This window comes from Mustela nigripes, chromosome 2, assembly GCF_022355385.1.
Source record: "Mustela nigripes isolate SB6536 chromosome 2, MUSNIG.SB6536, whole genome shotgun sequence".
NCBI classification, from domain to species: Eukaryota; Metazoa; Chordata; class Mammalia; order Carnivora; family Mustelidae; genus Mustela; species Mustela nigripes.
In genome coordinates, this window is record NC_081558.1 from 159,735,417 (window position 1) to 159,749,131 (window position 13,715).

The 13,715-nt window shown below is 48.3% G+C and overlaps 1 protein-coding gene across 4 annotated transcripts in view; it reads right to left on the minus strand.

Moving 5' to 3' along the window:
• The window catches only part of BOC (BOC cell adhesion associated, oncogene regulated), a 67,527-nt gene that overhangs the window by 18,971 nt on the left and 34,841 nt on the right, over positions 1-13,715 (minus strand). For all 4 annotated transcript variants that reach the window (XM_059391965.1, XM_059391963.1, XM_059391964.1 and 1 more), the window contains one exon: positions 13,330-13,608. In XM_059391965.1, the coding sequence (XP_059247948.1) occupies positions 13,330-13,608 (279 nt within the window). The remainder of the gene's footprint in view (positions 1-13,329; positions 13,609-13,715) is intronic.

Genomic DNA, 13,715 nt, shown 5'->3' on the forward strand with positions numbered 1-13,715 from the left:
GATCTGAGATGCTGCTCAATTGCTAACCATGGTTATAAAGGAAGGCTGGGCTTCCCAGGAGCTGTACTCTCAGTCATGGCTAATCTTTTCTTGGGGCTGGGGGTGGGGGATCTGGGGATGGTCTGAGGGCTTTCTAAGGCAAAGATGGATCTCCGCAGTGTAGCTAATGGCAGTGGGCTATGGGAGGGCTGAGAGTCCTAACACTAGGCTGTGGTGTCGGACAGTAGAGTGGCCATCCCTTCCGACTTGGTGTGGTGGCAAAACGGGGATCTAAGCCGGTAGAGGATGGCGATCCATCTGTTTTCCCAAATAATCCAACAGTTCAAACAACAAAACTCTCATTGTATGAGCCAAATCACTGACATTGCTGAACAAAATGGGACACCTGCGCAAAAAAAGTCCCAAACTTGTTTGTCAGGACTGTGGTTGAATTCAAGAGAAGAAATAAAATGAAACGGGGATAAAATAAGAAAGATGAGAATTTTTACCCAGATACTCCCTCATAAAGGTATTTAGAAAGTCCTCGAGGCACCCTCTCTGAATGTTGACCATACCACATTCTCCTCAGCTCCTGAGAACGGATGCCGTCAGAGCTTTTACTGCAATTGTGCTGCAAGACTCCACCTGCCTGTGTTGTTTCCCGGGAGACCCAGAGAGGGCAAGAAGGCGACAGGAGCAGGCAGGAGTCAGGTTTCTCATAGAAGGTAGGAGGTGATTACCAAAAAAAACCCGGCAGTGACCATAGGAGAGCCCAGGGATCAAGGCACACAGTGAGGTCAGAAGGTTTCCTACTTAATGGAACTTTCCAGCTTTTAGACAAACCATGCCAGGATAGGAAAGTCCTTTTGTTTCTTTGGAAGGATCACTGTCCCTCTGATTATAGTATTTGAGTGTGAACTTATTAGGGGCAGGCACCGTCTTGTTTGTATATGTGTCCTCTGAGCCTAACCCAGGGCCTGGTCTAAGCACATGCTCAGTCAATGCTGAACAACCGAATGAAGGACTATCCTGAAAGCTGGGACTCTCAAATCAGGTACAAGATGCCCCTTTATGTTGCCTATGAACTCAAATTTCCTGGTTGTGTTTCATCTACACTGCAGGCTCAAGGACAGAGGTCTAGCACAACATATTTTCTACGAAACTTTTATCTAAGCATGGTTATTATGAAAATCAACTGCTGCTTGAGAGGTTACCTCTGGAGTCACAGAGAGATGTGAATTAGCTGTGATGAAGGTAGAGTCGGAAATACATGCTGTTCACGATTGGCCCGGCAAAAACAGACAGATTGCCCCATTCGTTTCTATCTCCTTCTTTTACTTTTGCTTTCTGAGCTGAGCAAGTGATATGTAGGGGCCCAGGGGAGATCTCCCTTATGGATTCCTTCCTTTGGGTGGGTATAGAATCTTCCGGGCTTTTAAAGAGTTATCTCGTCATTGTGTAACTTTGTATGTGGGATCATCTGACTCCAGCTGAATTGTGAATTCCTAGGGGGCAGCCTATTCCACGCCCCAACCCCAAGGCCCACTGCACAGTATTCAGGATGCAGTATATGCTCTGTAAATCTCTGCCGAATGAATGCACAACTGGGAAGTTTGAGCCCAAGGCCAGCTTCCTGGGAGTGCACTCTGTGCAGCGTGGAAGGGGCCAGTGCTCACGTCAATGCTCTGCTATCAACCTCTTCAAATCCTTCGCGTCTGAGCAAAAGACTCCACATTTTCAATTTGAATTAGACCCCCCAAATTATGGCATCTGGTCCTGACTGTGCTTCTCAGCCAAGACAGCGGATGTGTTTCTCCTCAGAGAGGAAGGAGATACGGACTATGGGAGAGGGTGGACGGCCTGCGCAGTGTGTTCTGGCTAAATATTGCTAACTGCCTTTCAAAAGCAATGCACTTAAACGATGCAAAGGCCTGAATTCTCCTCTGCTCAGTGTGTGCCGTACCTGCCAAGTCAGGAGGCTCCCCACAAAGCGAGCCGTGAGAGATTGTCCTCTCAGGGGCATCTGGAAAATTCCCGTCACCGAGAAGTACTCTCATCCACGGTCCTATAAATCTGAAACTACTCCACCAAGATTTTCTGAGGTTGGGGTTTTGTTTTTTTGTTTTTGTTTTTTCCCTCCTCTGCTTTATTTCAGTCCAAGGAAATTTGCCTCAAGCAAAGATACACTTAAACCTAACAGATCATTTAACAAGAAAGAAAGGAGTTTGGCACCAGAAAGCCATCTCCATGTTAATGGCCCAGGCTCTTGCCCCACTGTAATTGAGAGCTTACCCAGGCACAAGGCACATACTCCTCCGTGCACCCACCTCACCGACCCCCCACCACAAAACACAGCCGCCCCCCCTCGCTCCTCTTGGCTCCTTCTGCACCCTCTGACAACTGCTAAGTTGGAGACAGAAAGCTGTGCAGTGGGAGAGGCACAAAGTTGGGCACCGGTCAACCATGTGGCCAGACGGCCCCTCTGTTCTGATGCCAACATGTGCACAACAGCCCGTGTGGGCAGGACCGAGGACACCCCAGCTGGGCATCCTCCTGGCAGGCCTGCCTTCCTGGCTTCAAAACAAATAAGCAGTACTTGGGTCCTTGGCCCTGTCCCCTCCCTGTTCCTCCTGAGCTTCAGCTTTAGCTGGTGCTTCACTGGAAAAACACATCCAGTTTGGCTGCTGGAGCAGAAGTGGAGTCTCACTAAGGGACCAAAGGCAGAGGAACAAAGTGATGATGGATCTGAAAATCAGAGCACCCCTCTCTAGTGTTTTTAGGCAGACTGGGGAGGGGGTGGGCTGGAGATATGTGATCACTCATGGCCTAATCAGCCACCAGATGAGGCAGATGCAGAGCTCTAGCGGGCTGCCAGTGAAGGAAACCAGCCAGTTCCCAGGCCCCTTTGTCTGCCAAGCCGGGTTCCTGACCAGTCCCCAGGCTGCTCTGGGCTCCACACTGGGCCTAGAGGGCAGGCCCTTCAATTCCAAATGGGGTTAACAGGCCGCCCTGCAGAATGATGGATAGGGTTTCAGGGGGAAGTGGTTTGACAGGACACCTGCCCTTGCCTGTGGGCTGGTGTGTTTGAGAAGTCCATTAGAGGAATGTTTTTGCTGCTTTAATCCTCTTGCCTTCCCCCCAGAGCCCTCTCGTGCATCCTCTCTGTGAATTCTTCCAGCTATTTTATTAACATGTCTGCACTAATCAAGTGTTACTAGGCCCACTCTTGTCTCACAGCTCTCAACAGGCCAGACACCCTGGTTTTGGGGGCCATCTCCTGGTTTAGAGGGTCTCTGTTTGCTTTCTAACAAAGTTCAAATAGTTTGGGCTGCATACACAACCCTGCCCAGTTCCTTCCTTCTAAGTCCTCCATTTCTTAACGTAAGATGTATCCTGATACGCGATTTCCACAGAACCCTTGGATACACCGATGGCAGGGATTCGTTCAGACACAAATTGTGTGATGGGCTCCGGGTTTCCCCTTCACATTTAGAGGGTACGGCAGGCGCCTGCCTTCCGGGCCAAGGGAAAACGGGGAGGAAAACAAGAATTGGGAGAAGCCTGTGGGTGTGGCTGCCACCACCAGGGTCCCATGACAGACTACAAATAGGCAAGTTTAACAGCAAGCCCCTTTGAATTTCTTCTCATCTTGTAGCTCAGATCCTTCCTTCAGCTCAGCAGAGCTATGAATTCAATGACAGTATTTGGTATATGTTCTAGAATTCCCATGACACAAAACTGTCAATCTTAATTGCAGTCTCCTCCCCCCAACTGTTCTAGAATTTACACATCCAGTTACGGGGTGCCTCGCACCATAGCAGAACGTCCCCCGGGGTAATCCAGAGGCAGATGCAGAGCTCTAGCGGGCTGCCAGTGAAGGAAACCAGCCTGTTCCCAGGCCCCTTTGTCTGCCAAGCCGGGTTCCTGACCAGTCCCCAGGCTGCTCTGGGCTCCACACTGGGCCTAGAGGGCAGTGTGGAGCGTTCAGTAGATTTGTGTAGATTTCAAAGTGTTTCCTCATTGGCCCTCCCCTCCCTGAGACCTCTCTTGGGCTGCAAGTCAAAGTTCCGTTAAGTAAGAAGTCAGGTAAGATGGTGCCTTTTGGCTGGAGGCCGCATGGCATCACCCACATCCCCATTTCCATGAACTCAGCTGAACACTTAAAAAAAAAGTCATATTCTACCCACCAGGCATTTCTTAAGTAGTCAGGCCCATCCCACCCTCTTGCCTGAAGACAAGCCTGTACTCATCTGCTGCGGTCTGGGTGGGTTCCACCAGATTGTGGGGGCACCGCATGGGGCTCTCTTGGCAATGTTGTCAGCATGGCTCAGTAGCCTTTGGGCCGCTGGCAAGTTTCTGGACAGATCATTCTACTCCCGAACTCTCATGGCCTCCAGGCCTCAAATGTCTTTGCGGTGGCTTGCTGCGTCTATGGCGAACGTCACAAATCACAGAAAGACTTCACCCTAATGTAGTCCTCCTCAGTGACATGGCTGACCCTGTGGCCCTTCCCTCACCCTTGAAGACACTAGAAGATGGCAAAGGTTCAAGGGAAGTAAAATGGAGAGGTGTGTCTGGCGGAGCCCACAGCTCACTGCTCTCCAGGATGGACTTGGAGGTGGAGTTTGAGAGGGTGATGGGTCCCAAGCATTGCCTCCCTGTGTGGGCTTCACTGATGCGCACTCACAACACTATTCTCGACCTCCAAGTTACCTGAGGACCTATGTCTTGACAGGATCCCAAAGGTTAGTCCTCTGAAATAAAGGGCTCTACAAGGGGCAAACCACGGCAATCAGCTCAGAAGCAGATGAGGCCAGAAAGCCTGGCACCCAGTAGGGATGGGGTTCACTGTGGCATGGGCAGGTATCTCGGAAGCCATGCATTCTGGGTAGTGATTAAGCATTTTGCAAGTCTGTAGCCGTATTACACAGACCACTGAAACCAAACTGAACTGCAGCCCACAAGGCTGAGCAAAATGGGTCTACCCCGTAGTAGATATCTGGCACATAATCATCCTACCAGACATCACTGACTCACTCATTCAGCCAGGAGCTACAGAACCGTCTAGTTTGTCAGGCACTGCAGAAGAGATCATGAATACAAAAATACAGTTACTCTGTAGAGGAGACAGGTACAAACAACACACAAGGCAGCATATGATAATTTGCAAGAGGTAGTACCTGCAAGCTTAGTCCCTACCATCTCTACAACAGCATTCCAGCCTAAATCGGGTCCCCTTGAGCTCTGGAGCAACCCAGAAAGGGCAGAGGGGTTGGCAGAGGCAGTTTTCATCTTCCCTCTGCAGTCCAGGAGAGTGGATAAATATGTTTGTTTTTGTTAGGAGTTTTTTCTTGCCTGTCCAATTGCACAAATAATTTTGGCTCCAAAACTCTCTCCTGAGAGCCATGGAAACATGGCATGAAATTTTTCAAACACACTTTCCAATGAAAGCAAGGCATGCTGTCTCTTATTTAAGTAAAAACAGTTTCCATAGGGGTAAAAAAAAAATTAAAAAACGCTTGCAGATGCCAAATACATTAGTTGTTTCATCTTGTGTTTCTTTCTTTCCCCTTGAGTTGAGGTGGGGTCTGTACTCAGATTTGAGCCGTGGGAGGAAGCCGAGGATGCAGGAGAGACGGAAGAACTAGGAGGATGAGGGCAGAAGATCAAAGCCAAGACCAGAGGTGGGCAGGAGAGGAGAAAGGGCATATAGGGAGGAACATGATAGGAACAAGGGAAAATAAAAAGAACCCAGTTTGCAATGTCATTAAATGATGTGCGATAAACTGGCCTAAGGCTTCAGGAATTTCTTGGCTTAAATCATTAAAAATATTTTTTTTTAAATAAGAGAACAAGAAATGTGATTAATCCTTGAAGACAAGGATGGAAGCCACGTCTCCATGGAGTCTGGCAGCCAGATGAACAGAGATGTCTGCAGGCCATCTCATCTATCTGACTTCAGTGCTGCGATGAGGTAGGCCTGGTTAGCAGAACTTGGGAGTTTCTTTTGGACTCAATGAAGGAATGAAATGGTTTGAAAAATACACTTAAGAGAAGGAAAAAAAAAAAAGAAGATTTACTTGCCAGCAACCCACATCATACATATTTCTCTGATCAACCAAATATAAACTACAAACTTAGTAATGGGAAAATTAATGTGAATCCTGGTGGTCTAGGATCCTGAGAGCCCGAGTTAGATCCTGGCAGAGTCTTTGGCAGGCTGGTGGCCTGTACGGGAAGAGGGAGGGGAAAGAAAACGGAGGCCAACACACTCAGCAGGATGGAGAGGAGAGCCCCAGCATGGTTCTTACATGCAGAACCCTGGGTGGGAGGCACGGGCACTGTCCAAAGGCCAGCGGGGCCCAAAGTGGCTCCACTTTTTCTGCCCACCTGGGCACTACATATTCCTGGGAATACCTGGGAACTACATATTCCCACAAGCAGTGGTGGCTACTGATGCAAGCTGCCCAGCACCTCTGAGAGCGTCCCATGAAGTGTCTGATAGAATGCTGAGCCTCATCCACTGGCATCTCCCTTTGAAGTTTCCAGTTTCCCCCAAACATCTCAATTCCTTTTAAACAGCCCTTTAGGCTTTGACATCCATCAATTTTTCTGAACCCTCCCCGAATCTCTTTGTATCTTCAACCGGTTTATATCCTAAGTCCTTGCTTCATCCTTTTTAATTCCCTTAAGCCTCTTCATAGATCAGGGTTTGGAGAAGAAAACTCTGCTTGCCTTTTGCATGCCCCTTTTGACCTTCTAGACTTCAGACACATTTTATCTGGGAGTCTTCCTCTTTCTAGACATTCACTGAAGGCCTACTGCATGCCAGGTCCTGTGGGAAGCTGTGTGGTCCCAGAGATGAATGGCAGCAGTCCCTGTACTCCAGGCAAATGAGAGGGCTAGAGAAGGAAACACAGGAAGGCTGAGGAAGCTGGGAAGAGGAGACCCCACTCCAGATGTTGAGGGCATCGAGAAAAGACTCCCGGAGAAGATATTCAAGTCTTAAAAATGGAGAAGGAATTGTTATCCGAAGGGATACAGGCATGTCTAGCAAAGGGAATGCAAAAGATGGTGCTGCAGGCAGGGGGGGCACCATTCCCCAAACAAGGGGAATCTGCAAGATGAGATGAGAAAGTGGCAGAGTTTGGTGGGTCTAGAGTGGGAGGTGAGGCTGAGGGAGGGGCTTAAGTGCCACGCCGCAGCCTGAGTCCTGTTCTGTGATCCCTAAAGTCTTCATGCGTTTGTAGGTAAAGGAGCACAGTCATTTTCCCTCAGGAAAAAAAAAATGCTGTTTTTGCCTCAGCAAATGTTTTTCCCCCTTTGCTGACATTTTTGCTCACTATTGAGGGACTGTCTTTATCTTAGATGTGAACACGGACCCACCTGCAGGACAGACTCGCTGTTCTATTGTTCTTGGGGTTATTACCAGGCTCCAGGAAGGGTTGAAAGTCTATGAACAAGGTCAAGGTGGAAATCCCTAAGCTTTTCCACACATAGAAAAGGGGGAGCCAAAGGACTCATCTGCTCTCCTGACTTTTTTATTTTAAAGGAACCATCTTGCATCATGTTCATTAGAGGGCTCCAGTGATTTCAAGTAAGCTAATTAATGCGTCCCTCACCTTCCTGAGCAAAGTCTGCTCTGGCTCATTGAATTTATAGGTGGTACCTGCTTAACACACTATGAGGTCCTCCCTTCACTCTTAGATTAGAAGATGGACCTAAGATTTTTACTTTTACTTAAGCATGTGGCTGTGTGTGCAAAGAACATGCTGAGGAGAGAAGGGTAGGAATTGTAAATGTGTCTTTAGTAGAAGATGCACCGTGGACCTGAGGTAAACTTTGGTAAACTATGACCATCACTCAATAGAGAACTGGAACCCTGGCTGTTTGGGGCAGACAGCTGCTGCGCTGCCATGATGCCCTGACCTGAGCTCACACTACAGCTTTGTCTGGGCACTTGCACCAGGCCTGATGGGGTTAGTGTTGAAGATTTCACCAGAATATCAGGGGAAATTTTTGTGAGGCATGAATTTCTGCCTGTATCCAGTAGAAAGCAGCACTTTGGTTAAGAGGACTTGGTTTAATACTATAAGGTATTCTTTAGTTATTTCCTATTTAGATATTCAAGTTGCTTAGCTCCTTTTGGGTGTAAATGGTCACTAATTTCCTTGTCCAATTGGCAAAGTAAAATAAAACTTACAGTATAAAGCAGCTACACCTCACATTGAGGCTCATTCTCCCTTTCCGACCGTGTCCACCACCCTATAGAGCTGACTCGATCTCCCCAGCCTGGCAGAATCACCAGCCCAGCCTCCGGCTGTGGGCTCCTTTCCCGTCCTGGGCAAGCTCGGACGCCACCTGTGTTTCCTTTCCTTCCCCAACTCTTCTTCCTGCCACCACCCACTTGTTGCAAAGCAAAGGGCTTGCACAGGATTCCCTCAGAAGCCTAAGCTAACAACAAATGTTTTCCCAACTTGGAGCGAATGGTTCCTTCTTGTTTAGTCAAGGAGTCACTGGTTGGCTGAAGCAGACTGGCAGAGAGGAGTGGCCCTGGAGAAAACACTCTGAGGTTTCCTTTATTAATCACAGAACATACATTCCCAAAGGGAAAAGAGAAACAAACAGTGAGAAATGGGGGAGAGTTAAGGCAGAATCCGATGGGGTAGCAAGAGAGAGACGATCATCTAGTGGCTTCATTCAGGCTGTCCCTGAACTTACCATGGAATTACCTCACTGTGGAAATCGAGCTCCCTGTGGTTGCATCTGCACCGTTCCAGAAACTGCAATGGACTTAAATCTAAGGTACACAATGCTAAGAGCAAAATTTAGTTGTTGAAGGTCCTAGAAAGGTATGAGAGAACTCAAGGAATGAGAGAGAAAGATTGTTCCCCACACACTGTTTTAAAGGCTCAACTCCCAAATCTTCCTCCAACCCCTGAAACTGAAATGAATCACTGTCAGCCTGAGCTCCCAGGCAAATCTGTTTCTGTCTCTGTTGGGGACTGACTGGCTTTAGGGCTAACACGTTATGGCAGTCAGCCTTTTCCGTTAGATTAAGAGCTCCTTAAAGGCAAGGGTTAGGTCTTCCTGTGCTCTGCTGGAAACTTGGAACACACCCCCAACTCTCAGGACACCAATCTCCAGAACATCCAAACACTAAACCCAGTGCTGGAGAACAGGTGCTCTGCAGTTTGCTGGGGGGACTCCCAGATCTCCAGCCTGCTGGCTCGCTCGATGAATTCCGGACTCATCAGCCTCCACAATCCTGTCAACCAGTTCTTTAAAATAAATCTATTTCTGCCTTTGTTTCCTTCTCCTTCACACACACACACACACACACACACACAAAATATGTATAAATATATTTATAATATATGTAAATATATATAATATGATAAAATTTTATACTTTTTTTCTTTTTTTAGCGAATTGAAGGTTTGTGGCAATCCTGCATCAAACACGTGTATTAGTGCCATTTTCCCAACAGCATGTGCTCATTTTCTGTGTCACATTTTATTAATGCTCATAATATCTCAAATCTTTTCATCATTATTATATTTGTTATGGTGATCTGTGATCAGTGATTACATCTTGCTGTAGGCTCAGTTGATGGTTAGACCTTTTGAGCAATAAAATATTTTTTAAGTAAGGAACAAACTTTTTTTTAGTCATAATGCTATCGCACACTTAATAGACTGTATGATAGTATAAACGTAACTTTTATATACACCAGGATACCAAAAAATTCATTTGACTCACGCTCTTGTGAGTCATCTGGAACCAAACTCACGACATCTCCAAGGTGTGCCTGTATGTATAAGCCGTTCTGCTTCTACTGAAGACCAGAAGCCAATGTCCAGACAGGGGTGAAGTCCAAGCATAACCCCAGCCCCCAGCATCTAAGTCAAAGAGGTCTGGACTAGGAATGTTCTTGTTAGAGGTCTCCTCCATACCCCTGAATCCTCAAGCCAGATCCAAGCCCCCACCATCAAAAGGCTCCAGTGATCTAGGAGTTCATGAAGACATAGGAGGCAGCACCTTGTTAGGTAGGCCAAACAGTGAGTGCTTTGTCTAAGGATGAACATCTGAATGCACACGAAAGAGGCCAGAGGAAAAGGAAGCCTTAAGTGCTAAGTGTGGGTGGGTGTGTGTGTGCGCGCCCGCATGCCACTGCCCAGCCTTGCCTCTAAATGCAGACCATGCCTTGGTAATCCCTTCACCACTCAGCCTCCCTCCATCAGCCAACCAGCAAAACACAGCCCCCATTCTGCTCAGGAATGTGCTTTCAGAAACTTAATCTAACTGCTGAGTCTGGGCCAAATCCCCCATGGCATTAGCCCAAAGACAGCACCCCATTCTGCCTCTGCTTCCGCCTTCCCCCTGCCTCCTCCGGGCTGGGCAGGCTGCAGTTCTACTCCGTGGCCACAGCTCCTCAGAGCCTGCTCTCATTTCCAGCACTTCTCCGTCCCTCCAGTCAGCTCCAAACATTTCACTTCTGATTCATGTCTCCACGACAAGCCAACAGTTCTTGGCTTTCAAGCAAGATTCACTGGGCTTCCGCACAACCCACTTCTTCTCTCCCTGGGCCTTCTGGGATGCAACCAAACCCTCCCCTTTGTCCTCACTGTCAACTGCAGATCCCTTTAAGTGCCACAGAAAGAAGTGGCCAGGAATTTTTTTAAAAATAAAGGTGAAAAATGGTTTCTCCTCATACAGATACACCTTAAAGTAGAAGGAGGGCTCTAACATAAATCTTGTACTCTCCAACTATCCCTTTCTCCAAATAAAACGTTCAGTCTGGCTCCTAATGAGGCCAAGTAAATGGTTGTGGAGTTTCCTGAGCCTTCACAGACACATGCTGACCATCTGCAGATGAGCAACGCTATCCTTTAAAGGCACGAACGCTACTAAAAGGCACATCTTACTTGTAATAATGAACCACTAGAAGTGACCTAATGGCCCACAATCAGTACATATGGTAGATCCACTCAAGGCATGTTCGAGGGCCATTGGTAACTCTGATTCTGCTCTGCTGCAGGCTGTGGGGGACAGATGACTAGGTAAGGGGAAGGGGGGACCCACTAAAGAGATGGTTACTTGGGGTGGACATAAGAAAAATGCATCAGTTGTTGACTTTGTGTACTTTACTGGATGCATTTATACTCAACTCTAGAACTCTAGAACTCTAGAAAAAGAAAAGTAAATATAGTCATATGGCTAAGGGAAGGTGCTTACCACACAATGCTGAGGGGGAGAGAATATGGACAGAAGCTGTATATTCAGTAGGTCGCTATGACAGTGTGAAAGTATGGGCATACCCTCAGGCTCAGTGACATGAGTCAGAGAAAGACAGGTACGCCATGATTTCACTTACAGGTAGAATCTAAAAGACAAAACAAAATAAAACCCAGACTCACGGACACAGAATAGAGTCCTGGTTGTCAGAGAGGAAGGGCTGGGGGGGGGGGGGGGGATTAGTGAAGGAGATCAAGTGGTCCAAGCTTCCAGTCATAAAATAAGCCATGGGGATATAATGTACAGCACAGGGAATACAATCAGTAAAGGTGACTGTGTGTGGCGGCAGATGGTACGTAGGCTTATTGTGGTGACCATGTCACAAGGCACCCAAATATCAAACCATTATCTTGTACACCTGAAACTGATACTGTGTGTCAATTAGATACTTCGATAAAAAAAGAAAGTATGGGTATGGATCAAGATTGGAAAGTATCCTTCAAAATGGCAAATGGTGGCTGTGTGACGATGGTGGGCTGAGGGGAAATGTTATTATATATAATATATATAAATTCTGTACTTTTTGTAATGTGATTTTCATTACAATTGGAAAATATAAAAGAGGAATATGATCGTAGGAGTGCAGACCTCAGCCCTTCTTATACGACGAGATGACCCCTTCCCAATCCTCAGCCCTCCTCACCTAAGTCTGCCCGTACCCTCCTCCTCACACCCACAAGCACAGGTGGAGGGGAGGGCCCAGCTGGTGGCCCAGGGCCTGCCTCCCTCTGACCATGCACAGCCTACCTCCCAGAGGCCCGGGGCTCAGATTCATGTGCTCATGCTGCCACCAAGGAAAATGGTTCCCACTGTGTGAGGAGGCAGCAAGAGGCAGCCCAGGCTCAGCCTAGTCCATTGGGGGGTCAGCTGAGGACCCACCCTGCTTTCTCCCTTCTCCGAGAAAAGGGCAGAGCTGCCTGACTACTTCCCAAGAAAACAGCAACAGGGCCGGCAGCCTCTGCCCTGCTCTTCCATAGAGGGATGTCCCTCCAGGGACCTGACAACGGGAGGGCAGAGAGGGGTCTTTTCACCCCTGCTGGTCTACTTCCTCATCCCCTAATACTTTCCTGCAGGACTCATGCCTTGCACACCCCAGGGACCCCAGCCACACTTTAAGGAGCAATGCAGAAGTTTGAGGCTTTAGGCATGACCCGTAACACACATCCCTCAGGAGGGTGATTAGGACAGTGACATCGAAGTCCGAAGCAAGTAGTCAGGGGTAAGGGGACCCTGCTAGGTCACAAGGGAACAAGGTCCAAGGAATAAGAGGTCATTCTTAATATTTCCTGGTTGTAGACTCAGCATTTAAGAATGGATATTGGGGCTGCCCCGCAGCCTTCAGACGTCTATTCCTTAAATCTTGCCTCCTGTATGTACAATGGGTAGACAATGAGGCAATGTGTGTTTTGCACTGGGGTACCATAATACACTCAAGTGATAATTAAAAATTGAGAGTACTATCAAGTCTTCATCTGGCATCCTCCTTGGACCAAACCGTACCCCAATCTCATCCTCTTTTCTGTTCGTTTTACTCTTGGTCACACTTTCCTTCTCATTGTGCTCTACTATTTATATATCTGGCATATGGAATACACTTGCCCCTCAAGCAGACAGGAGGCCACATGTGGGATGGGCAGCTCTGCTCAGACTATACATGGCCCTGTAAATGCTCTGACCATAATTGCCCGGAGGACGGGGGATGGAGGACTGGGTGGGGGACAGGGAGCAGCTGGCTCAGTCACACCCATAGCCAGAGGGAAAGCAGAAAGCTGTGGCCTGTAAACAGTTCAACCACGTGGAGTTCCCCTCCTTCTAGACACTTACTCCACAGCAGGCCCCTACTTAGAGAGCAGCTTCGCAGGGGCCCAAAGGTCGTCCACCCCTGGGGACTGCTGGGCACCTACTGCTCTCTGGTTTGAAATGTCAAATTGTAAGGCCCCCTTTCACATGAAGACTACTGACAAGGGGTTATGGACGGCCTGGGGGAGAAAGAGAATGGGAGAGAGGAGGAGAGAGGAGCCCCAGGGCTGAGGAGCAAGGAGCAGCACTCACTGGCTAGTGTCACAGTGGCCGGCACGCTGGCCACAGCTCCCGCAGGCATCCGGGCCACACACTGGTACCGTCCCACGGTGCGGTTGCTGAGGGCGGTAACGACGAGGGTCCCACGGCTGATGAGGATGCCCAGAGCATCATCTGAGCCATTCAGCTCCTTCCCATTCAGGCGCCAGGTGGTGTTCATCCATGGGGGTTCCACAACACAGCCGAGGATCACGGTTCCTCCGAGCTTCTGGACCGTGGAAGAAGGTTGGACAGTGACCTGAGGGACCTGGTCTGGAGGGAGAATAGGAACAAAGCCATGAATGAACATCCCCATGAAGCCAGTAACATGATCTTTTCAGAAGCACAGTACCCAGGTGGCCTTTCCAAGCTGAGCAACC